The 24,790-nt window shown below is 46.6% G+C and overlaps 1 protein-coding gene across 2 annotated transcripts in view; it reads left to right on the top strand.

The window, feature by feature from the left end:
• Positions 1–24,790, top strand: part of LOC119450406 (proteasomal ubiquitin receptor ADRM1-B) — a 30,761-nt gene that overhangs the window by 1,976 nt on the left and 3,995 nt on the right. Inside the window, exons 2-7 of one of the 2 annotated variants that reach the window (XM_037713842.2) lie at positions 2,451–2,567; positions 5,935–6,145; positions 9,027–9,102; positions 10,037–10,275; positions 15,259–15,312; positions 17,746–17,864. In XM_037713842.2, the coding sequence (XP_037569770.1) occupies positions 2,451–2,567; positions 5,935–6,145; positions 9,027–9,102; positions 10,037–10,275; positions 15,259–15,312; positions 17,746–17,864 (816 nt within the window). Of the gene's footprint in view, positions 1–2,450; positions 2,568–5,934; positions 6,146–9,026; positions 9,103–10,036; positions 10,276–15,258; positions 15,313–17,745; positions 17,913–24,790 lie in introns of both variants that reach the window. The other variant, XM_037713843.2, reaches the window with a different exon arrangement.

The raw sequence follows: 24,790 nt of genomic DNA, 5'->3' as shown, positions 1-24,790 counted from the left end.
GATAGAGGAGTTAATCAAAAGCAAGACTAGGAAACTGTGGCCTTCTTTTTATTTATTTATTATTATTATTATTATTATTTTTTGCTGTGGTGAGGGCCAGCTAATCTTGTGGCCCAACTGCTGAACTTGGGCTGTGGAAAAGTGTACACACAATGGACTATTGTCCAGGTTCCTAAAGTTGGCTGCCCTGCAAAGCTTTGTTCCAGCTAGAAACTCTTGCTCATAGTTTACAATTTTATGTCATAGTTTATGCTCGAAGTAAAAATATAGTCTGGTCAAGATTTAGGAGTTGGGGGTCAAGCTCGGAGGTCACTATGCGAGTACGAATACAAAGTGCGAGTACAAAGGTGTCCACTTTCCCTTAGTTTTTTTGAAATATGGAAATTGCCTGTCACAAACCAATATTTTGTGCATCTGTGCTTCAGAATGAGATGGCTCATCTATTCCCCGTGTGACACCCTTTTCTCTCATCGCTTAGGGAGCAATCATAGCTCAAACCTTTGATGTGGGCAACCCACTTATCGAGGTCAGATGGTGTTTTTGAAGAGAAAAACAGGAGTTCCACTGTGGATAAATTTTTGTTCTGGAAGAAAGCTTTTAAGAATAACAAGCTCTACACTTTGGCCAGTCATGTATTCTGACATTATTCTCAGCTGTAACCTTGTATTTTAAAAAAGATCATTGAAAAGATATCTTTAACGTGGTGTTGCACGTTGGCCCCAACATCTGCGCAGCGTACCTGAGCTGTGCTGGTGGCATATCTGCAAAACTTGCCTCCTGCCTGCACGAAATGTGTCATGTGTGCGATGCCATATTTCGGAGAAAGAAGGGAATTCACGTTGAAATGAAGCTTCTCAAATCCCACTGACACTAAAATTTTCTTTATCAAATTAACCGCGTTTAGTGCAAGAAGTGATTTTGATACATGGTGTATACTATGAGCCTATATAGTAAAATAAAATGGGGAGGACAGCTTGGCTTTAAACTTTTTATGCAGTAACCTTGACATTTGAGATGCTTACAGATGGTACTTTTTATGATCTTTGCTTAGAAAAGGAGGCCAGAAATTTCCAGAGCATAAGCAAAATTGGAAAGTGTTAATCAGTGATTGTTAGTTCGGCTATTTGTGATCTTTTGTCAGTATTTCAGATGTTCATACATTGCGAAAAAAATAAGACATTTGTCAAATGCCACGTGCCACACCACTGGCCAGTACTTAGCATCAGTACTTCGGGACAGTGGATGTCTCAACCTTTAGCTGTTTGCATGTGAGGCTGTGCAGAGTGCCGATGGCAGTTCACTTCTGGTTTTGGCATTGCATTTTGTCCTTTGAGGCCAACACTGCTACTGGAGAGCAAGCATTGCCTTCTGGGCCTTGCTGCATTGTATGTTGAAATTCACTGCGCTCAGCCTTAACAGAATGCCACCTGTTATGATAGCTCGGTGGCTACGACAGCATGCTGCCCAGCACAAGGTCACGGATATGATTCCCAGCTGCACTGGCCATGTTCCAGTGTGCTTGCAATGTGAAAACGCTCGTGTATCGTACTTTGGGTGCATATTAAGAAACCCCAGGGGGTCAAAATTAAGCCAGAGCCCTTTACTATGCCATCTCTGATAGCCTATATGTTGCTTTGAGGCGTTGAATACACTACATCAGTCAACTTATTTCGGGCCACGGTGGCCACATTTTGATGGGTGCGAAATACAAAAACATTTGTGCACTTTGATTTACGTGCTCAAAGGACCCCAGGTGGTCAAAGCTAATCGGGAGTGCTCCACTACGACAATCCCTCATTACTCACTGTGCAGTTTCGAGACATTCAAGCCCTCAATTAAACTTCTTAAGCGCCACTATCTTTGCCTCTTCCCCAGGGTTTGCCGTTCATATTCGTTCTTTAGCCAGATGTATTTGTGCGTATACATGGATAGCTTGGGCTATTCGGTATGTGCTGACGGCTGCCGTGACGAGTGACAACTTGCTGCTGACTGCGGTCTGGGCCTAGCAGACGACGTGGGTCACTGCTTATGTGCAACTGGATTTGTGCCACTTGGTGTGTGTCTATTGGCCAATCCCCCAGAATGGATGTGCCACTGTGACACAAGGGGTATGAAGCCTTAAATGTATTTATATATGCATCATACTTCTCTGTCCTCACACCTCTCACAAACATTCTTCCCTGAACAGTCATCGTACGTCACCTTCGTTTTCGTGATGCAGGCAGCTAACGGCTACAGGCAACAAGTCTTCGCTCGTGTCATTTGCTGTACTGCTGCTACCTGGCTAACTCAAACAAACTTCGCATCATTTAGTTCCTAATTGCGTTGGATCTGTGTTTTTTTGGTTAAGTCGCGAGAAGGTGCCTTACATGCTGGGCTGGTTCACTTGCTATGCTCAAGCCTGCGTTTGGGTGTGTATACTTTCCATAATGTGGAAATGTGTTCCGCAGGACTTGATCATCTTCCCTGACGATGCTGAATTCAAGAAAGTGACCCAGTGCACTACAGGCCGAGTGTACGTCCTGAAGTTCAAGTCGTCCAGTCGGAGATGCTTTTATTGGATGCAGGTGAGGCAGGGTGGCTTTTCCCAAGTGCACTTATTCAATGCGCCACGAATTGAACGCACAAGTTCTTTCTGAACTGCTGTGACTGCTGGACTTGAGGGAGCTGAATTGACATTATTGTTTATTTATTATTTATGCATTTAAATGAAAACAATTGACCCTATGCTTTCCTTAGTGTCATTGACTGTTGGCTTCAATTGTGACTAGCAAAAATTGGGCCCCTCTGTTCCCCTTCTTCTTGTTCGTCAATTCGGAGGTATTTGGCCCTCCAGAGCCCTCCACTACGGCGTGCCTCATAATCAGAACTGGTTTTGGCACGTAAAGCCCCCCCAAAAATAAGGTTTTTGGCCCTGCACCAATTGTGACTCAGTGCATTTATTGTCAACCAATCAGCTCAGAAATGTGCCTAGTGCTGCAAACATGAGCAGGGCTAAAGCTGCGCTAGCACCAAACCAAAATGAAGGGTTGCTGTACTGTTTGCTATGGCTGTTGCTTAGAAAACAACCACAAGAACACAGCGTCTTGTATTTTCTGCATATTTTGTGCCACATGCAAGCATGAGCACAGCTTTTGTGGCAAGCCCCCTTCTATTGTTTTCCTTCAGTGTGAGACATCCGACCGACTCACTGTTGACCAAGTACTGCATTTACAAGAATATAATGCAACCACAAATATAATGTAGGGTGTGAAGGGGGCGTAAAAAAATGATGTTTTGATTATAGTCCCAAGTAAGCCTGTGTAATGTATCCGCACTCGTTTTGAATAGCACCTTTTATTATGCCCCAATGCGTGCAGGCATTATGATAATGCCATCGCAGAATGCCCATCGCACGCGAAATCTGTTCAGGCCTTTGGTCCAGCTTGGGTGCAAATTGCAGTAGTGGATTACCCTTCACTCTCTGTTTAAATGTTATAATAGTAGTGTGATAAAACTATGCTGAGGTTCCCACCGCACGCCCGTGTGGTCGTTTGGCAGCTGGCATGTTTGCAAAGTGAAGCCGTGTGGACTGGCATAGCTCTTGTGGATCAACTTATTGGACCTATATTAGCGGAAAGCGCATTCTTATTGCAGCTGGACTCCTTTGTGCGATTGCCCTGATGCCCTTTCGATGAGCTCCCCTCACTGTTCACAAACCAGCGACCCTTGCCACTGGGGTTGGCATTTTCACAAAGCTTAGTTGTCCGGTGGACTGGGCTTACTTTGTGCTAAATTCTGCCAGCGACACAAAATCAGCACAACGTCAGACACGTGTTCATAGATTAGATATAAACAAATGCAGAGAACTGTGTCAGCTCCTGCACGGTGAGCAATATATTCAATTTGTTTTGAGTAATCGTATCCTAATGAATATTTGAAAAAACTTTGAATACGTGGTTTTCTAATCGAATACAGATTTTCAAAATATAATATTCGATGGTGTTCAAAATTTTTGAATATCCACACACCACTACTTTTTTATCATTGCTTGTTCTCCATTCCCCGTTATGTAATGCCCTTTAAATTGCCCTTGAAGTAATACTGATGTAATATTTTCAATTTTATTTTCTTATGCTAACTGAAGGTCGAAACCTTTATACTCTAAATAAATGCTGGCAAGAATCAGAGTGTCCTTAATAATTTAATATAATACTTGTTCCTATGAACTAGTTGGAATACCAAGGAGAGGGGATCATAAGGTCATGATAGATTGACTGGTTCTTGTGCCATGCTACCATGTGTGGTAGCTGCCGCAGTAGCCGAGTGGCTATGACATAGTGCTGCTACGCTCGAGGTCGCGAGTTAGATGCCGGCTGCGGTGGCTGAATTTTGCAAAATGCATGAACGCTAGTGCACTTAGATTTAGATGCACGTCAAAGAACCCCACGTGGTCAAAATAATTTAGAGTCCCCCACTAAGGTGTGCTTCATAATGAGATGGTGGTTTTGGATTGTAATACCCCATAATTTTGAATTATTATTACCACACGAGAGCACACGAAGCTCCTCTTGTTTTTATTTTTTTATGAGCAATGTCATCATGCCTAGCCTTTTTAAAAAACTACATGACGCCATCAAATGTCGCTCCGTATCATCACATCATGTAAATGTCAACGATACCAGGTCCGGCTTTGTGACACTAACATAGTGTCATATGGAAATGCCTCATAGGTGTTTTTGAACCTTGAAACTGTCAACTGTCACCTTTTTACATGCGTGGTAAGATGGGTCTTGGGAGGATATCCTCCTGAAACCCCTCGTACATTATCTTGCACATTGCCTTGAATCCTTTTCAAGGATAATCCATGAGCTATCACATAACCTATTCATACTCTATATGAAGTCAGATGCCTGTGGAAGTGTATTTATTATTTATTTATTATTTATTTAACAATACTGCTGATCTCACACGAGATCATAGCAGGGAGGGCACATACATGAGTACAGTGTAAAAGATCCATAAGACAGGTATGTAAAACACAATGCAATACAGTGTTACAATAATTACTCATCAAGTCAACTGTAACAATATAAAGGATGAAAGTACTTGGAACACAGTAAAAGTATAACAAAACTAAGTCGGCAAAAAGGAAGGGAGCACAATTGTGACGCAAGTGCGAAATCAGAATACATAGAACGTAATATAGTTCAAAAATGTACATAATGAGGTGTGCGATTAGTGATGAACAGCTATGCATGTATTATTTCCTCGACCAATGCTAGAAAGTTTCCTTAAGTCTGAGTGCTCGTGACTGAAGGGTCCAGTTAGTTCTACTCTCTGATAGAAGGGGTTTAGTCATTCATGCTGCCAGCATTCGAGAAAGTTAACAATAACTTGACATAGGTCGCTGTGTCGTCACAGACGATGGAGAGCAACCAAGAAGTGTGTTTCGAATACCGTGAAATGCATGAAAATTCAGGATGCAGTGCAAATATGGCAACGAACCACGCAGTCTTGCAGCTTCATCTTTTAGGCAAACAAAAGCAGTTTTTACCCGCTTCTAGCATCCAACAGGGATATTTCAACAAAAAAATTGATTTTTCACATTCATAACATATCAGTCAGTTATAAGAACCGATTTGCAAGGTGATTGTGCCCTTGCGTGGCCTGTGTGTCTTGGGAGGATATGATGATAAAGATGGTGATTGCAATCGCATGATGTCGATGTTGCATTGTTTGCGTAATGGTTCTTGATTCATGTTGCATAGCGCAGTAGAAATGGGACACAATGTGGAGACATAGCGATTTGCAGTCACATCTCCTATGTATCTCATTTCTATCGCACTAGTAACATGAATAAAGAATCTTGCAACTATCTAGTGCGTTTAAAGGCACTACTGGTGTAACAGCAACTTGATGTCATTCGTGAAAGGTGTCTTGATGCACTTTCAGGAACCGAAGGAGGACAAGGATGACGAGCTGGTGCGGAAGGTGAATGAGTACCTCAACAACCCGCCTGTGCCAGGCTCTAGCCGTGGGACTGGATCCAGTGGTACTGGCGGTTCGGGCTCGCACCTGCACTCGGAGCTGCCCAACATTGGAGATGACGACCTGCAGAACCTGCTGAACAACATGAGTCAGACCCAGCTTGTCCAGCTCCTTGGTGCGTTGTGGTGCATTACATGAAAAACACCGGAGTTTCAGCATAATGTTGCTGTGCCATCTGGATGCTGTCTGCACTTGCACACTTAGCAGTGATATGGCCGAATGAGCTGGTGGGTGCACCTTTTCAGGGCAAACATTGCAGAAATGGGACAAGAAAATGCAAGACACTGGACAGGGTGTTGATTATGAACTACAATTGTGGGTAAATTTTTCGGGTGCCTGATTTTTCAATCCTCTCCAGTTATTCCGACTTCCTTGCGGCACCATCACATGCTCCATAAAACCAGTATATAGAGGTGATTGAAAATTTAGACACCCATATGGTGTCTTGCTAAATTTTTAACACGAAAGTGTTTTATGCCGGGGTCCACCAAGACTTCACTGACGTATTTCCGTCACGGAAATACGTCACACGAACATAATACAAAGAAAGAAACCAGAAGAAAAAGTTCCACAAACATGCAAAATTTGGAAATCGAACCCACGACCTCTCGGTCCGCGACGATAGATCGCCGAGCGTTTAACCCATTGCGCCACAAGCGCATTTGCAGAGAGCTACACAGACGCGCCTTATATATCTAACACTCCTCCGTGTACCCGCGCTCTTGCTCGGGGCGGTGCCGCCGCCTACGAGCAGAAAAGAGAAGTACTGCATTATGACACTAACGCGCACCGACAGTGAACGCTTCGGTGGTCTCAGCACTACGACGCCTCGATGCCAGCATTCGAAGGGACGCTGGCATCAAGAAGCACTACCAACGCCACCTAGGTGGCGTTCACCGTACTCAGCACAGCGGAGCGTGGCCTCCGCAATTAGCTCTGAAAATGTTTCTGAAGTTGATCGCGGAGGCTGCAATTACGACGCGCTGTACGCGCTGATTTGACTCGGTGACGATTCAGTTACGTGCTTTGTCTTGCGCGTTGTATTAGTGTGTCAGTTACGTGCTTCGTCTTTCGCGTTGTGCTAGCGTGTGCAGCGTAGTGCAGCTTCCATATGCACGACGGTTGCTCATGGTCATCGACGTTGGTAGTCGTGATGGAGGAGACGTGCCACCAGGCGTGAGCGTGGGTGCATCAACGCCTAAGGGCGCTTTAGCCACAAAACATCAATAGACATTATATATCAATGTGCAATAAACATTACACTACTTCTGTGAAGACACGTTTCACTTTCGTGTTCTATACCGATTCCTATATAAGAGGGATCAACCACATTTTTTTTGGACATATGCACACACGAGGTCACCAAGATGGCTGTGAACAAAGTTTGTGCAATTGCTTTCATTGGTGATTCATTTCTAGGCTTTCCGAATGTTGTTCGGTTGCTATAAATTAATTGGGATCAACTTGGAACCTAAATTTAACTTTGGATGCCGACACCTGACGGGCCAGGGCTGGATAGGCCTAATGGCCTGGACAGTGTCGAGCAGTGTGACCACCATGAAAATATGGCACTGGTTGGTGTAGTGACGGACAGCAAGCTGTCACGGGAAAATTGTGACTAATATGTTCGTACGAGTGGCTCATTGGTGATCAGGCCAGACACACACACGGGCAACTACCGCGAGAACACCTATGGAGATCATTTGTGCACTTGGACAGGAATAGGGTGAGCTTGCTTGTAGGCAGAAAGCTCCGAGATGAATTCGCACAAAACAGCCTAAACTGCCGGCACCACACTGTCAAGGCTGCATGTGACATCTGTACATGGCGACATGCAATGCACATTGGATTGTGCGATGGGCAAATGCGTCTCAGCATTGACCATCGTGAAATCTTAAGTCAATATTACTTCACAGAAGCGCGTCATTGAGCGAAAGTCTGCTAATTAATTTTTCATGCCATTTGGCTTAAAAAAGCTTCACACACATACACACAAACAAGCAGACAAACAAAAAAACAAACAAACATGAAGGCAGCACATAGCAGAAATGCAACAACTAACTTCTAACCGTAAAAAAAATGTAAGATTTCTTTTTTCCGCCACATACAGTGATGACATGCTTACAAAAGAAGGCCTGCTATGATGTCGAGCAAAAGCATTCAACACTTCATGTTTATGTTGCTCTTGCAAAGTCCTAAGCATGCTATTTCTCAAAATTCACACGCGCTCGCATGTGCCATGGTGAGCAGCCATATTGTTGTCTTCTTTCAAAGTGAAGCTTTCTTAGCGAACCTTCCCGGGCTTTGCATACTGTGGCTGCTCTGCTGTCTTGCTGAATAACTCTCACACATAAAATAAAATTAAACAATTCCGTTTTTGATGGTGGGATCGAATGTTGGTCTCTCAGCACAACAACCCGATGTTCTAACCATTAGGCTACACTCGCATAATTTCACATGCCAATGCCAAGTAGCTTTTTGAGACGACTGGTATGTACGTCTTGCAACGTAGTGGCTTGTGCGAGACTGCACATGCGCACAACAATACTTGCATGCGCCAGTTTCCATTAGACCACATACGCAGGAATGAAATGGGAGAACACTTGTCAACCTCGCTACTGTCTGTCTCATCGTACTTCTCTTAGCAAACGCCTCTCCTCGCCATTCTTTCCTCGACAAACATAAAACATCTTGTCATGACGTCACTGCGTTGACGTCTCACAGTGTGCATTCACACGAAGTGCTGCTTGGATTTCGGCACATCTTGTAACCAGCATTAACATAAACATTGCATGACATAGAAATTGTCTTCTACGGTGCGTGAACATAAACGTTACGTAACATTACACATTGCTTAGGATGACAATAAAAACTTTTATGAATTGCATTTACTTTTGTGACATTTAATTCACTGCTTCACGGAAAGAAACTTTGCTTCACGTGCAACATCTGCGTTGGATCGACATGCACTTATTCTCAATGTGTTTTGTCTTCAGGTGGTATTGGAGGTGTTGGAGGAGTGGCCAACCTGACTTCTCTGCTGGGTGGAGGGCGATCAGGAGGAAGCCAGAGGTGTGTGCAGGTGGTGTAGGATACTGCATGCCACTTTGTTTTGGCATTCACCGTGCGTGCTTAGGGGCTGAGGCATTTTGCTGCTTTGCGCGAGGCCGTGTGTTCGATTCCCTGCTGCCACTACTGTATTTTGATGGGGTCAGAATGCAAGTGCGTGTTTACTTTGCTCTGGGTGCACATTAAAGATTGAAATTGGGCTGGAACCGCCCCCACTGCAGTGTCCTTCGTAACCCACTGTGCAATTTCGGGATGCTAAGCCCCATAATTAAATTTTTATCTTTGTTATGACAAAAGGAAAGTTGTCTACTGTGATGTCAGAGAAGGCAGCCCAAAGAAAGGGAGAACTTCGTGATGAAGACGGCACTGAAGTTTGCAGCCATATAGCCTACTTTCCTGTAGGTGACTCAGTTCAGGAAATTGTGCTGTGGAGCGACAGCTGTTTTGCCAGATGTATCCTCGCATTCAGGACTCACCGACATGCCTGAGGCATGCAAGCACCATTTAGCCAGAGTCACCGGTATGGAAAAACCAAGTGCATTATGCTGATTTAGAAAAGCAAGCTTGCAAGTCTTCCAGCTGCAGTCACCTACTGCTGATAGCATGCTGCAAACAAAAATATACATAGCCCAAAATAAACAGCACTGCAAAGAAACAACTCTAACCTGTGCACTGAAAGATCTTGGAGGGGACGTGCTGGGGCTTGCATCGTATCCTCTAACCACCAGGTGCATGCGTCGTCTGCTTAGGTGCTATTTAAAGGCTATTTATAAGAAAATTAGACCATTATCAGCACTGCAGATTTGCAAAGGTTGCTTCAGTAGTATATGCTACTCATCTGTAAGCCAATTTAGCTGAACTGAAATTTTGCTGAGGTTGGCCGTTAAGGTAACTTGCGAAGCTATTAACTTGCGTCTTTCTCACTTCTCTCTTCTAGTGGCACACCAACCAGTGGGGGTGCAGCCTCCGTTGAGGCCGCCTCGGCATCCACAGTCACGGCCCCCTCCCAGAGCACGGCGGCAAGCTCGACTGCCACGGCCACTGCCACCACGGACACCACTGCTGCAGCGGCTTCCACTCCTGCGACGACGGCTGGAAACTCAAGCGGTGGTGCCGCCGCGTCTGGCCCCGCCATTCAGCTGAGTGACCTCCAAAGCATCCTCTCTGGCATCAAGGGTGAGTGGCAAGCATACAGTTTCTTATAATCACTGTATACAGTCATGTAAGGGTTGCATCCTGTTTGTGACCTTGATGAGGTGCAAACCTTACACAGGAGTGGGCCATTTCGATTCAATTTTCCCGGCCATGGGCAATCCATGTGATCCCTTTGTAACAAAGGAGCCAATGCTATTACTTTCACAATGCATTTATTTGTTCACGCGTGCACATCATGCACTTGGTGCCCGTCCAGTCAATTCAGCTATCACAGTTACTGCTGCTAAGGATTGACTTAGCAGCACACTCATGGATACAGTCGTCCTCTGTGCCATCAATGGTTTAAAGTGCCTGTGACATTAATACTTTTCGGGACAATATCCATAGACACTGTACACTACGCACTCAGAGAGCAGGCACACTGCAGCATCGCTGTCTTTCCTTTCAGCTTGTTTTTTGTTCAGGTTGCAAAATTGGGAGTGCAACTCTTACATGAGTGTGGCCCTTACATGAGTGCATATGGTATCTGGAGGGAAACTGGTGCAGCTGCTCTGTTTGTGTGGGAATGCATGGGCACAAAAGCAAGAAATGGGAATGTGTTACGTTGTACAGTAAAACCTCGATAATTTGGATTTCATGGGATTGAAAAAAATTTCCGAATTAGCTGAATGTCGCATTATCGAGGGGATCAAGAAAACAATAAACAAATGCGTACGATGTCAACACACTTTTATTTACCGAAGGAATCAACAAATCAAGTTTCTATTTGGCACAAAGGCAGTGTGGAAGCTTCAGTTCTCATCTCGTGACCGATTAACGTTTTCAGTGGCAAAGGCTTCGCGACTTCTTTTGCAGCACGGCCACGGCGCACGTCATCATCGGTGACACGCTTTTCACTACCGTGCACACATCACAATTATTTTTTCGCGGTGAGCTCGTCGCCACCAGATCGTCCATCCAATGTGGTTCCGGAAATCGCGGTGTAGCTGGTGCTCTTCATCCTTGACAGCTTTGCATGTGTGAAAACGAAACTATTTGCCGCAACCACTGCGGGTGAATTCGTGGTCGCTATCGACGCGATCATGGATGGTGACTACGCAGTTATGAAGGCACTCGGCTGACGTGGTGTTGTGCGCAGCAGTAAACACAGGTATGAAGGCAGAAATAGACATGAAGCGTTCCGGCGCTGCTGTCATTCACGTACGATTTCTGCTGCTGACATGGCGATCTGGGCTCTGCCACTTCATTTTGGTTGGATGCTAGCGCAGTTTTTGCTTATTTGCGTCACCGGTTTGCGGCACTCTGCATTGGCAGAGCTCCGAGAGTTGTCCGAATGAATTGATGTGCAGCCAAGTACGTCTGAATTAATGAGAGTTGGATTGCATTAAATAATGCTTATGCCTGCCGCGACCAGAGGACTAGTCCAAATTATCAGATTTTCCTAATTAACGAGGGTCGAATTAAGGAAGTTTTACTGTATGATGTAACATTGACTTCAGAATTTATAGCAGCGAAGAAGTAGTTGTCACATAGAAGATGGCACATATCTGAACCTAATCACCATGGAAGGAGTGGTGTAACGTGTTTGTACGAGCACACTCTTTCCACATAGTGTACCACCACTGCATGTCATATTGGAAGCAAAAAAGTGTTTATGAACAATGCATGATTTGACACAGCATTAGCTCCATATCTCTAAAGTTGTAATACGGTGGAATTTCGTTGATACGATTCTGCGTACCAGATTTACTCTATCTAGGCAGACTCCGATTCTAAGCCGACCCCTAACAGTCCGAAGCCAGAAAAAAAATACAACAACCTTACCTCGAATGTAGGCCGAACAAAAAAAGTGAGGACAGCCTGCGCAGAATGAAACAGCATTTATTAAATATGAACGTGCCGAGCTCATTCTACGTCGCCATCGCTGCTAGCCTCGTCGCTACCTTCCTTATCGCTGTCATCTTCAAACAGTGCACTATATTCAGTACCATCAAGCGCATTAGAGATGCTGCACTTTTTGAAAGAGCACACGATCAATGTTCCTGGGTAAATGCCATCCTCGTTCAGCGAACGCGAAAAGCGTTTCCCGTGGCCCCCTCCAACGACGGACATTTTCCTTATCGATACCGGAGTCCCGCTCGGCTTGAACGTTTGACAATGGCTCTACGGCTAGCACAACTATCCGTTAGAAAGCGGGACTATAGTGGCATAGCCTGTTAGGTGCCATTATGAAAACGCCACCCCGCGCGCCGATACTACACCATACCAATGCGACACAGGTCAAAATGACGACGTCGCTCGTGTACTTCAGTTGGCTACTGGCGCGGCTAGTAGCCGCTGCGATACTGACTTTTTCTAGATGGCGCTAACTATGCACCATATTTATCAGTTTCAGTTAAAAACTGGTGCGTTTATTAAAATCCTCGAATCTAAGCCGATTCCAAAGTTTCGTATATGATTATTTAAAAAAAAAACTGTCAGCCTAGATTTGAATAAATACGGTAATACGTTTTTTGGGGTAGTACGTTTTTTGTTCATTTCCCAGCCAGTGTCTTATAGGAGCAATGTATCTTATTTACTCGCGTAATGAACCCACTCACATAATGAACCCACCACCCGCTTTTGTCCTTGAGGAAATACTGTGTGTGTGGGGAGCACCCCACTTCAAAAGTTGGTGTGTAATATCTGTTCACTTTACTTCGGTGCGATTGCCGGTGCCATAGACGATCGCAATAACGCAAAATCACGCCATTATATCTCAAGCAACAATGCAAGAAAGTCTAAGAACCATGCTAAACAGTCGCTCGCGACGTGATCGTGAACGACGCGTGTCACAGTTTAGAAGTCGCACCTTTTTGTGGTGGAGTGCCATCTGTCGAATGCAAAAGAAACCTCCTTGCTTGTAGCGCCATGCAAGCGCGCAGCGTGCAAACAAAGCAACAAACAACGTAAAATCGCTGCCATTCCATCGCTGCTTCTGTTTGTGTATGGTTTGTGTTTCGCGGAGAACTTGGACACCTGCTGCGTAAGCTATGATGGGCCGGTACGCTAACTATACGGCCGGTTTTAAACTCAAGGTCGTTAAGCATGCGTTGGAGCATTGGAACCGGCCCGGCTGTATGGCATTTCAGCGTTGATCCGGTGCGTGTACGCTACTGGTGAAAACAAGAGGACGAGCTTCGCGCTACAAGAAAAGGTTGCCGCGAATTTTGAGGGCCAAAACAAGGTAAGTTTCCTCTTGTGGAGAACGAAGTTCTGGACTATGTGATGAGGCTCTGCAGTGATGGCTGTGCAGTGTCCCACCAGCTGATTCAGAACCACGCGCGGGCCACAGCCAGAAATCACGTCATTCCTTCTTGTGATTTTAAAGCCAGCAGCGGTTGGGCAACGAGATTCGTGCGTCAAAATGGGCTGTGTCTTAGAAGGCGCACAACATTATGCCAATGGCTGCCGGCGTACTGTGAAATCGAAATACAAGATTTCCATTGGTTTGTCATTTGGATCCGGCAGGAAAAGGAGTTCTTTCTCTCTCAGATTAGGAGCACCAATCAGACGACTATCAACTTCGACATGCCGCGAGGCAGCATGGTAGAACTGAAAGGTGTGAGAAGTGTGCATGTGAAGACAACAGGCACCGAAAAACAATGGTGCACAGTGATGTTGGCAATAGCAGCTGATGGCAGGAAGCTGCTGCCGTTCGTCGTTTTCTAGAGAAAAACTCTTCCCAAGAACTCTCTTCCCATTGGCATCCATGTCCGTGCTCAGGAGAAGGGCTGAATGTCGGCGGAGCTGATGGTGGACTGGTTGAAGACAGTTTGGGGACGGCGTCCGGGGGCTCTTCTTCTGCCATCGCTGCTTGTCGTCGACAGTTTCCGCGGCCATCTGGAGAAGAGGGTCCGGCGCGGAATCAAAGAAATGCGCACAGACATTGCCGTGATCGCGGGTGGCCTGGCGTCTGTGCTGCAAACCCCTTGATGTGTCTATCAATAAACCTTTCATGGACAACGTGTGGTGGCTGTACACAGAGAAGATGGCTGATAGGGAACACGACCTTACTCCAGCAGGAAAAATTAGGAGGCTGTCCATCGACATGCTCTGCGGATGGATTCTGGAGGCGTGGAGCGAATTTCCCAGCGATATGATCATCCGCAGCTTCAAAATGACTGGAATTTCAAACAGCCTGGATGGCACAGAGGATGATGCATTGTAGGCCGATGACGATGAATAAGCAGCAAGCGACGTTCGTGAGGAGAGTGACGACAGTAGTAGCGAGTTGGAGCACCAACAAATGGTCGGTTAGTGACATGAATAAAAAAAATTGGTTACATATGCATTGTGTACGCACTTTTACTAAAAAGGTAAGGTTTTAATAGAGAGTTTGTTATCTACATCGTGATATGGAATTTTAATTCTTATAAATCTGTCGTAACTTTTCTTCTCTTTCCTGCGTAATGAACCCCCCCCCCCCCCCATATTGACAACATTTCTGAAAAAAAAAATGTGGGTTCGTTAGGCGAGTAAATGCGGTATTTCGAATAATACGATTTTCGAATGATCATTTTAGTTTGCGGTTCCTGTGAAGATCGTATCAATGAGATTCCACTGTATAGGAAGAAGCTCTTTTGTAGATGTCGTAGATTAAAGGGCACTTCACTACAAAACATGTAGAGTGATAGATTTGTAATACAAATATAGAATGACATATGGAGTATTTTCTGTGTAATACAAAACTTGTTAAGAAAAGGGGGTGAAAAGAAAAATGGCTCATTTTCTTTGATACTTATGAGACAATTTCCAAGTTCGTTCAACTGGACAGCTTGTAAATTAGCAAGAAATGAAAGGTGAAGTGAAAGAGCGCCACAGTTGACAGTATTTTAATGTATTGTCTGGGGCCACATCAACAATGCTATCCTGCAATTGCGGTGAATCGGCAGCTTTGTATTTGTTTAGTGTTTCTTCCCCATGGAAAATATTTTTTAATCGTCTTGCTTCACTGTGTTGCAGTCCCGCCATCTGAGTCAGCTGGAGCAGAGGCCAGCAAGGAACAATCTGTCAATGGTGAGTGCCACAGTTTATATCAGTGTTCAGAGATATGAGGGATAAAGGCTAAGGGTTGCATAAGATTCAGTGATGAAATGTGGCCGGTGCAAGTTGTCGCAGGCGTCAGAATATCTTTTTAGGGGCGAAACTCCTTATAGCGGCACCCGTTCGTCCCCGTCGTCGTAGTAGTAGGGTGTAACCAGTCTGAGAAAAATTAGAAAAAAAATTCCGAAGTTGTGTCCGTAGCGCGGAATCGAACCAGGGACCCCTCGCTTCCGAGCGTGCGGCGTTAGCCCACTACGCCACGAAGCGGACATGGACACACGCACCACGATGGCAATAAATACCCAACATTAACGAAAGGCCGCGTTTCTAGCGCGTTTCTAACGCGTTTGTGCTAGCGCGTTATGGCCCGTGTAAGAAGCTGGTGTAAGACGCTGTGGCCTCTCCGCCTTACCTTCAACGCGTTTCGAACGCGCTGCCCAAAGCGGTGGCAAGTCAAGTTCAAGTCGAGGAGCGTTTATGAATACGGGGGGTATATTCTCTCAGCAATCATGTGATGGCGTCGGCAAACGCGGTGCACGTTCAGGCATGTGTAAATGGCTGCGTAAGACGCTGTGGCCGCTCCCCCTTACTAGAGAGTACTGCACGTTTCTAACGCGTTTGTGCTAGCGTCCCCTTAAGCGGGAGATCCGATGATTCCCTCCGGAGCTTCGCCCACTCATCATCATTCACCCCGTGGATATGCTGTGACATTTTTTCGAATGCTGCCACCGTGCCGTTGTAATGGAACCCCACCAGCTTTACATAGGGGTGTGCGAATACTCGAATATTTGTTTTCAGATTGAATATTGAATGTTCGAATAGTTCAATTAGCAAATCGAATATCTAACATTTGATTTTTCAGACATCGGTACCTTCATGAATGACCCGGCCATGGTTGATGACGACGCGTGTATCCTTCCCACATCACACACTCTCTATCGGTACAAGGTTCATCCAGGTCGACGATACTGATCGAAACGACTAATGTGATGCTGACAGAGGGAACTACAACAGCAGCACATATGAAAAGCTCGAGAGCATGTGCGAAGGTTGATTTGATTAGCCACTGGAAGGCACGCTGATCACATTGAATATGCGAGTTCAATGTTCAGCCACGCAGATTCGTGCAGTTCGGAGCTTTCTATCCGCATGCAAGCACACAGAAGAATTGGCACGCGTGCTTGCGGTAGTTGCCGGCTGGTCGGCCGCAGACCCGAGCATCGCTTCAACTGCTGTCAGTCTAACCTCTGCTGAGAGAGACACTGCCACTAAAGGGACTGCCATCGGGGTCACCATTGAAGTCAGGTGAAATTATCTGGCGAACGTTAATTTTAGGATTGAAATACAGTTAAACCTGCTTATAACGAACCTCCATATAATGAATTCCTGGATATAACGAAGTTTTTCTATTCCCCGTCATTACTCCAGAAGCACATGTATTTGAGACCTCTATGTAACGAAGTGGCAGCAGGAGACCCCCTCGATATAACGAATTTTCCCCTCCGACAACCTAGAGATTTCGCCCCAAATTTTTTCATTTTTGCGCAAGCAGCAACCGGGAGCACCTTCTCCGCCGCGGCGGAATGCGAAGCGAGCGCATGTGTGCGTGCGTGTGAGTGCGAGGCGGGCCTGCATCCCTCGACCCGGCAATCTTGCCGCTGCGGGCATGACCTTTCCCCCTCCCTTCATTCAAACGCCATACAGCAAAAGCTTTGGAGAGACCCCTTAGTGCAGCGGCGGAGGCGCAGTCCGGCAAACGCTTGCTTCCCGATAACGGCAGAAAACGAAACTTCAGGGAGCGGGCTATGCTGGCGCTGGGTCGGCGCCGGCACGGCAGCGCGCGCGCGGAGACTATCAAAGATGAGGGAGCTGCGAGAGAGTTGGGAGAGAGAGCGAGGGGAGTCACCGAAGCGGCGGAGTTGCTGAGGCCAAATCGGCTTCCCTGCCGCCCTCCTCCCTCAATTTCCACTGTCTCCGCGCGCGCCCGCCCCGAAGATTCGTTTTCTGCCGTCATCGGGACGTTGGCTGGCGTGGGCAGTTGCGCTCTTTATGCGCTTGCGCGCCGCGATATTTCACAGTTTGCACCGTTCGTGCTTCATGCTATGGTGCTGGTGGAATACTTCAAAAATATGTCCTTCCTTTAATTAGAACTTCTTTTAATTCAAACAAATTTTCGGGCTCCTTCGAGTTTGAATTATCGAGATTCAACTGTACACATAAGATTTAACATGCTTTGGTGGTGAGTGCGACAGCCTTCACGCTTTTTGCAATGAATGTACTTGTTCTTTGCAGTGGGCTTAAAAGAGACTTTGTGTGGCCCTCAGCTGATTCTTCGAACCTTGAGTGTTTCACATGTGGATGTGATGTCTGCGGTGGCGCTTATGTGTTCATTTGCTGTGTTTGCAGTGGACCTGTCGACGGCCATCAACATGGAGGTGCTGCAGCCTCTGCTGGACAACAAGGAGCTGATGTCGCGCGTCGAGAAGCTGCTGCCCGCGACCACCGAGTCCGGCAAGCAACCCGACGTAAGCGAACACCTCCAGGACACCATCAAATCCCCACAGTTTCAGCAGGTACTACAGCAGAGTACCCCCTGCGCATAACCCTTTCCCTCCCCAAGCATCCCCCTCTCCATCCCATCATTGACGATTGTCGAACAGCGCCAAAGATCGGACATAGTGTAGACAATGGTCTGCTGTCTGTAGACGGCCTTTGTCTGCCCGCCCGTCTTTTGTGTCGTTTGATTACCTTCAGAACATGCCCTAACCACCTCAGTTCAGCACACACCTGCACCACATCTTTCCTTATCCTTAGCTGGAAGGTCTCATACAAACTTACTAGGAAGAAACGTGGTGAAGCCATCGTTCACCTACCACAGGGGACGTGGGAAGTACAGGCCTTACAAAGACATTTGTTGACTTGCACACTTTCATATGCAGTATTGCCAGCTTTGGTTACTTGGTGCCATGCTACCTACATTGAGGCTTGTGTTTCGGCTCCTCTATTCTTGGCTCTTTTTGTCTGGTTATATTGAAGTCACTTCCGGCTTGCGAACACCGTTAATATGCGTTATCTCGAACGCTGATATCTCGAAATATCGATAAAGTGGAAACTTTTTCTCTCGGCGGTGTCAACTCCATGTATTTTTCACCCCTTATCTTGAAAGTGCTGGAATTCAGATACAGTTAAGCCTGCTTATAACGAACCTCCATATAACGAATTTCTGGATATAGCGAAGTTTTTCTATTCATTGCCGTTACTCCATAGAAGCACATGTATTCGAGACCTCTACGTAACGAAGTGGCAGCGGGAGACTCCCTCAAAATAACGAGTTTTCCCCGCTGACAACCTAGAGATTTCGTCCCAAATTTTGTCATTTTTGCGCGAGCAGCAACCGGAAGCACATTCTCCACCGCGACTGAATGCGAAGTGACGGCGTTGCACTTGGTGCACTCGAATTCACGGTGACTGCGAGGCGAGAGTGAGCACACGTGTGCGTGTGTGCGAGCGTGCGCAAGGCGGGCCTGCATCCCTCGACCCGGCGATCTTGCAGCCGCGGGAGTGACCTTTCCCCCACCCTTCATTCAAACCTGATCCCGCCGCTTGCTGCAGCTGGCCTAGCCCGCCAAGCCGAAACTCTCCTTTTCAAGTTGATGTTGCCAATGAAAAAAAAACTTTTTTTTTTCAACGCGCTGGCAGCGCCACTCTTTGGTTACTGCGCAAGTCTCTGCGCTTCACTTCACTAACCTGACACTAGGACCTGATAAAACGGGTCCAAAAATTGCCTGCGCTTTAGAATCAAGTACAACCTCAAATTTGCGCTACCATATCGCCATCGGCATTTCAATATGGCCGCCTTCTACGCAGTTCGAGCCTAGCTCCCATAGCTTCGACCATGTGCTGTAGTACGTGTGCTTAGGCATTGGTCTACCAACTTACTTGGACAGTGAACGTCTACAAATTTATGCGGCCGATAAAACTATTATCCTTATTTCGTATAGCTGTCTGCTAATTTGCTGTCCCAATCGATGCTTCGCCTTTCGGGCGAAACTGGGACTTTTTTGTTCGTCACAACTTTAGTGTATTGGGAGTAGATCTTGAGCGATAGTTGTATTTCTGTATGAAAGCATGAGGTGCGTGGTACTGTAAAGGATTTTTTTTCCTCTCTTTTGGTCACGGAAAACAGGTGCGCGTTACAATCGAGGGCGTGTTAAAATCGAGTAAATACGGTAAGCGTTTCTTTTTCGAATTTTCGTGCCGAACCTGCATATAGCGAAATCCTCTTTATAACGAAGTTCTTTAGGAATTTGTCGATTTCGTTATATCCAGGTTTAACTGTATCTTGAAATCTCGACTGAAAATACCATCTTGGACTGGTGCTTATTGGGCAACTAACCTGCCTGTTCTCACTCGAAGTTGGGCACACCTCAGGATTTAGCTCCAAGCTGATCAAAGTCGTGTCAGAGATAAAGTCGTAGTCGCAACTAGTGCCCAACCGTGGTGTCCAAATCCATGCCCAGTGATGGCTCCTTCTGAGTGACAGACACCAATCTCTTGCTGGCGGCATGCACCGGAAGTGATTGCTCAAGCTGAAAGTACATCATGGCTGCTTGTTTGGGACACCACTTATTTGTTCCATGAACAAGGGGAGGAAATGGCACCAAATTTTGCAGTGCAGTTACGATTGTTGGCGGTTTGTCTTGTGGGTTCTTAGTGTCTCACAGGAGACCAACCACCGCGGGTTCGAGCTTAGCGAGCCACAGGGCCGCGTCACAGGGCCCAGCACCGCTGCGCGCGAGCTTAGGCCGCAAGGGCCTACTGAGGGACGCACGCAAAAACACAGTAATGCCCCGAGTTAACGGAAACCGTTTATTGAATTCGTCGGCACCAGCACTGCACAAACGCCTGCGCGGCGGGGAACCAAAGGGGTCCCGCACCAGGGCGAAAATACAGAAACGGGCACCTATAGCACGTTGTTGCGAGAGCACAGGCTCAAGCTGGGACACACCGCTAGGAAAAGTCCCGGCGGCTATGCTACTTGCTCTGGCGATAACCAATGGGTCAACTTGCGAGAGCTTGGGCAATCTCCTTCGGCTTGGGCTTTCGTCAAGTGCGGCTCGGCGTGGTACGACCTCGCGCGAGCACTAGGCACCGCTCGTCGGCTTAGTGTCAGGACAGGATCAGCACAAAATACGCCCTCCCCGCATGGGCAAAGGCATTGTGCGCGAGCTAAAGTCCTAGTCACAAAGGTGTCGGCGGACATGAGGAAAGCATGTACGCACCCTGCGCCGGTCCCGGAGATAAGAGAGCCACGCTCAGTAACTAGCAGCCAACGCGCAGCCGTGTAGTGACGTCAGCGCCCCGCCCTAACCGCAAACCACCGCATGTGGAGCGCCACCGCTGGAACCGGTTGGGAGCGGGCGGGTATGGCGAGGGACGGCAGAACAGGTGAAACCCGCGCAATGGCGTCAGCGCCTCCCTCAATCCCCACATCTTGTACCACCTTGTAGGCGACAGGGCAGTGTCACTTGCACTTTCCTTTCACCTGGCACTGATGAGCGATCGTGCTGGCTGAGCCATACGCCACTTTTTTCTCTTCCTCAATTTTCTGTCTATCATTGCTAGCATGCACTTGGTTGCCTGCTTGCTGCCACTTTGTTGCAGTGAACTCATAGTTGTCTTTTATTTAACCACTCACATTTGGGATGCTGTCAGCAATGCAACAGTGTAATTACAGCATATTAATCGTAAGCAAGACAATTGTCACTTTTGAGCCGGTGCAATCAGTCTACACGCGCTGTGCCCAAACCAGGTGAGCAGGCGAGCATGCGAGCGTTTCAGCAAGATTGCAGCTTGATAAGGACGGTGATGCGTAAACAACATGTCACTTGGGGGCGTCTGCTAAAGGTGTGGCAGTTGTGCTTTTCCGCTGTTTTGTTTCGGTTTTCAAAGTTAAATTGTCCGGAATTCATTACGCTACAGACATTAGCAGTGTAATCTTTTTGCATGCTCGGAACGGGTTGTGGACTCCTTGGATGATGGGCTTCAAGTCTTGCATTAAGATCAATCATCTGATTCAGTGCCAGGCACGCTGTCTTGGTACAGTGCTAGTAACATTGTGGCTCTTAGATGCTGACCTGTCCTGTGCTGAATCGCGAAAGTGATCAACTGAAAACATTACTCACCCCACTTTGGAGAGGCTCCATTTGGTCTATGCATGGCTAACAGGCTACTTTTTTATAGCTTGTTATCTAGAATCCATTCCCCGACTAACTGGGATGAATAAAGCATTCACTTTTGCAATTTCACTTATCTCAAAACTTCACTTTTCTTTATACAGTAGCCGACGGATTTTTCGGACTTGGATATTCCGGACTTCATAGATGTACCGGCAGGATTCCCATAGAGCTAATGCATTTTCGCGACCGATTTTTCGGACGAATCTAGGTGCCAATGTTCGATTTTCCGGACTAAATCGCTCGCTCCGAGCTACACTTCCCGATCTTGGAGGCCGCCATGTTAGATTTTTCGCTGGCTTGGCCGGGCTTGGCTTCCAGTGCCCCCCTGTATAGCCTTAAAGATCAGTAGACGCACGCTATTCTTTGGTCTCCGAGGCCATGCCCGCTCTTCCTTGGCCGACAAAACGTTCCAAAAAGCGGCACTTGCTTTTTTTTTTTTTTTTTTGTTCGGTCAGCTCGGCACTACCGTCGTGTCACTTAAACGGAATCCGTTTTTTTTTTTGTTTTTGTTTTTTTAAGTTTCGGTTGCGCCGTATGCTGTGTGCGGGTGAAAGCTTGCGAGGGTCAGCCGGCAACTGCAATTTAATATCACGCACGCGAGAGAGGATAGAGAGGAAGGCGGCCGGAGGCGCGTGCGGACTTTGTTCGCTCGCGGGGCACGGGGAGAAGGCAGCGGCGACGGTGGGGAGTTGCATTCAGCTCTTGCGGCTACTGCCGAAGGAGCTGCCGTGCAGGCACCGTATCTTGAAAGCGATCTGCTATGTGGCCGAAGTGTGCACCCGCTATCTGCGATGGGTACAAAAGGCGTGTGCCGAGTGCGAGTAGCTTCGTATGCGCCGTTTTTTTTTATTACATTTTTTTTCGACGTTCGCATTGAAGCGAGAGAATAGACAGCGCGAAGGTCAATTTGCCCGCGGTCATAGAGCGAGATGTGTTCATGTAACCTGTGCGCACGTGACACCGTGCTTAGTTAAGCGCATATTACAACTTTATATGGCCGATAAAACTAACATCCTTATTTCGTATCGCTGTCTATTAATTTGCTATCGCAATCGATGCTGCGCCTTTTGGGCGAAACTGCAACATTTTTCTTAAGCCGCTCTAAGCCTCATCATTTTTTTCTCTTGGGGGGGGGGGGGAGGGGGGGGCGAGTTTTTTGGACTGTTCGGTTTTTCGGACTGCTCGATTTTCGGACTATTTTCAGTCCCCGCGAAGTCTGGAAAATCGGTCGGCTACTGTACTTATTCCTGTTTTTTTCACCTTCAAGTTAACTGCATTAACGGCGTTTTATTGTACCTTTGTAGTATCTAATATTTGTTATAAGCATACACGCTGACAGCGCTAAAAATTCGCTGTGGGGTCTCTGCGACAAAAACGCAAGCGTGATGTCTCTGTAAATGACACTGTTGTAATACATGACACAGTAGTTTGCACTTGGAACAAATGTACTGATAACTGATGTTATAGGCACTGGTGCCTGTACTTCCTATGATTACAATGCTGGATCAAGTGCCACTGTCTGATGAAACACCGCAGGCACTAGTGTTTCATTTCCCCCTAGTTAATGTTTCAGAAATGTTGCATTCCCACCCTTTGCCTCCTTCCACCCCACTTTCCCACCCTGCTGGCCTTGAGATCAGGAAGCAGACCATCTTGCACAAGCATGTGCTGCCTAACTACTGTAACACGGCAGCGCATTTCCTTCACATATGTGAGAATGCGTGGAACTTTTTAACTTGTGGGTGGCGGCTAGATGTATCCTGTCTATAAGGTCATTCACCTCACGTAGACGCATTCTAGTAGCAGTGCGAGGACAGTCTAGTCAAGTCTATATACTTGCGATAGACTTTCTCTGGCAAGGAAGGGTAAGCTACAGAGGCAAAGTGCATGTGTAATGGCACTCCTGAAAAAAAGTCCTACAGTCTCATTTGTGTTTACAGCTAGGGAACCGGAAACAGAAATATCTTATTTACTACTACTATAGTGTTTGTATTAAAATGGCACATAATATAACACTTAGTGCTAAATTTGAATTTTTTTTTTTTTTTGCTTTGCTATTCTGTATTTGGCAAATGCGATACTATTGCAAGTAGCAAGTTAGGCTGCTTTAGTATCTGCTCTGAAAAACTGAAATGGAAAGCACTCTCATACTCGGCTGCACTACTTGCCACTGTAATACAGTAAATGAAACCTTGTCCATACGATCTCGTTACATACGATTTCCCGGCGGTAGTGTTTACGATCGAGAACACAAGAAAATGACCCAACACAGTTACGCTTCTTTTTTACCGGTTCACATATTCCCCAAAAACACCAACGTTCAGTACATCACCACACTGCGATGGTGTGATACGTTTCCTGGCCGCTAGATTTAATGTAAACAACAAAAGGTGCGAGGTGCGCACGGTTGGGAGCAGTAGCTGCCCACCACAGCAGCTTCCTCGCAATACTCACCCGCCTGTCTCTCCTGAAAAACGCCAGCGCACACTCAGTTTCCTATTCCAGTACCAGCAAATCTCCTCCCAGGTTGTCGCATGCCACATTCATAGCTCTCGCCACCAGTCCTATTGTGATAAGCATCTTCATCTATCTGTTTCACAGAGCGTGGGGCATAGTGCAGTTAGAAGTGTACTGCACGCTTTTAATAGGCGATACCCCGAACGCGCCACCTTTCGTTGCTGCAGGTGGCACGAAGTGAGCATAGAAAACACAATAGAAAAATGACATGTCTCGGTCGCTCAGGCCCCACAAGCTCGACACGCATCGGCGTCTCGTCTCGTGCCGCAATAATTCGTGTCGAGTGGGCATGTCAAAACTTCCTGCCGGAATGCCTTGCTCGAAGAAGCTGCTGACCGAGGCTGAATTTGAGGAGAGCAAACCTAAGCTTGCTGAAGCCACAAAAACGACAATGCGCGTCTCTGGCCGCTCGGGTCCCACCAGCTCGGTGAGCATTGGCGTCTCCTGCTGCAACGATTCGGGTGACACTTCGCATAACGTAGATGTCAACTTCAGTTGAGTCGGCCAAATTTTTTAGTGACTTTGTATTGTATGTTTTCACAGTTAGTATGTTTTTTTCTCGAATTTTTTTCTTTTCACAGTGTATGAATAAGGTTCTGCTGTACATGTGCAGTAGCTTGGGGGCCTATGTAGCTTTCCCTTCATTGCTACAGAAAGTTGTTCATGAGTGTAGCTACTGGTAAACTTGTGGCTGG

The sequence above is a fragment of the Dermacentor silvarum genome, chromosome 4 (assembly GCF_013339745.2).
Source record: "Dermacentor silvarum isolate Dsil-2018 chromosome 4, BIME_Dsil_1.4, whole genome shotgun sequence".
Classification (NCBI taxonomy): domain Eukaryota; kingdom Metazoa; phylum Arthropoda; class Arachnida; order Ixodida; family Ixodidae; genus Dermacentor; species Dermacentor silvarum.
The sequence above is the reverse complement of the archived record's forward strand: the minus strand, read 5'-3'. Positions and strand labels throughout refer to the sequence as shown.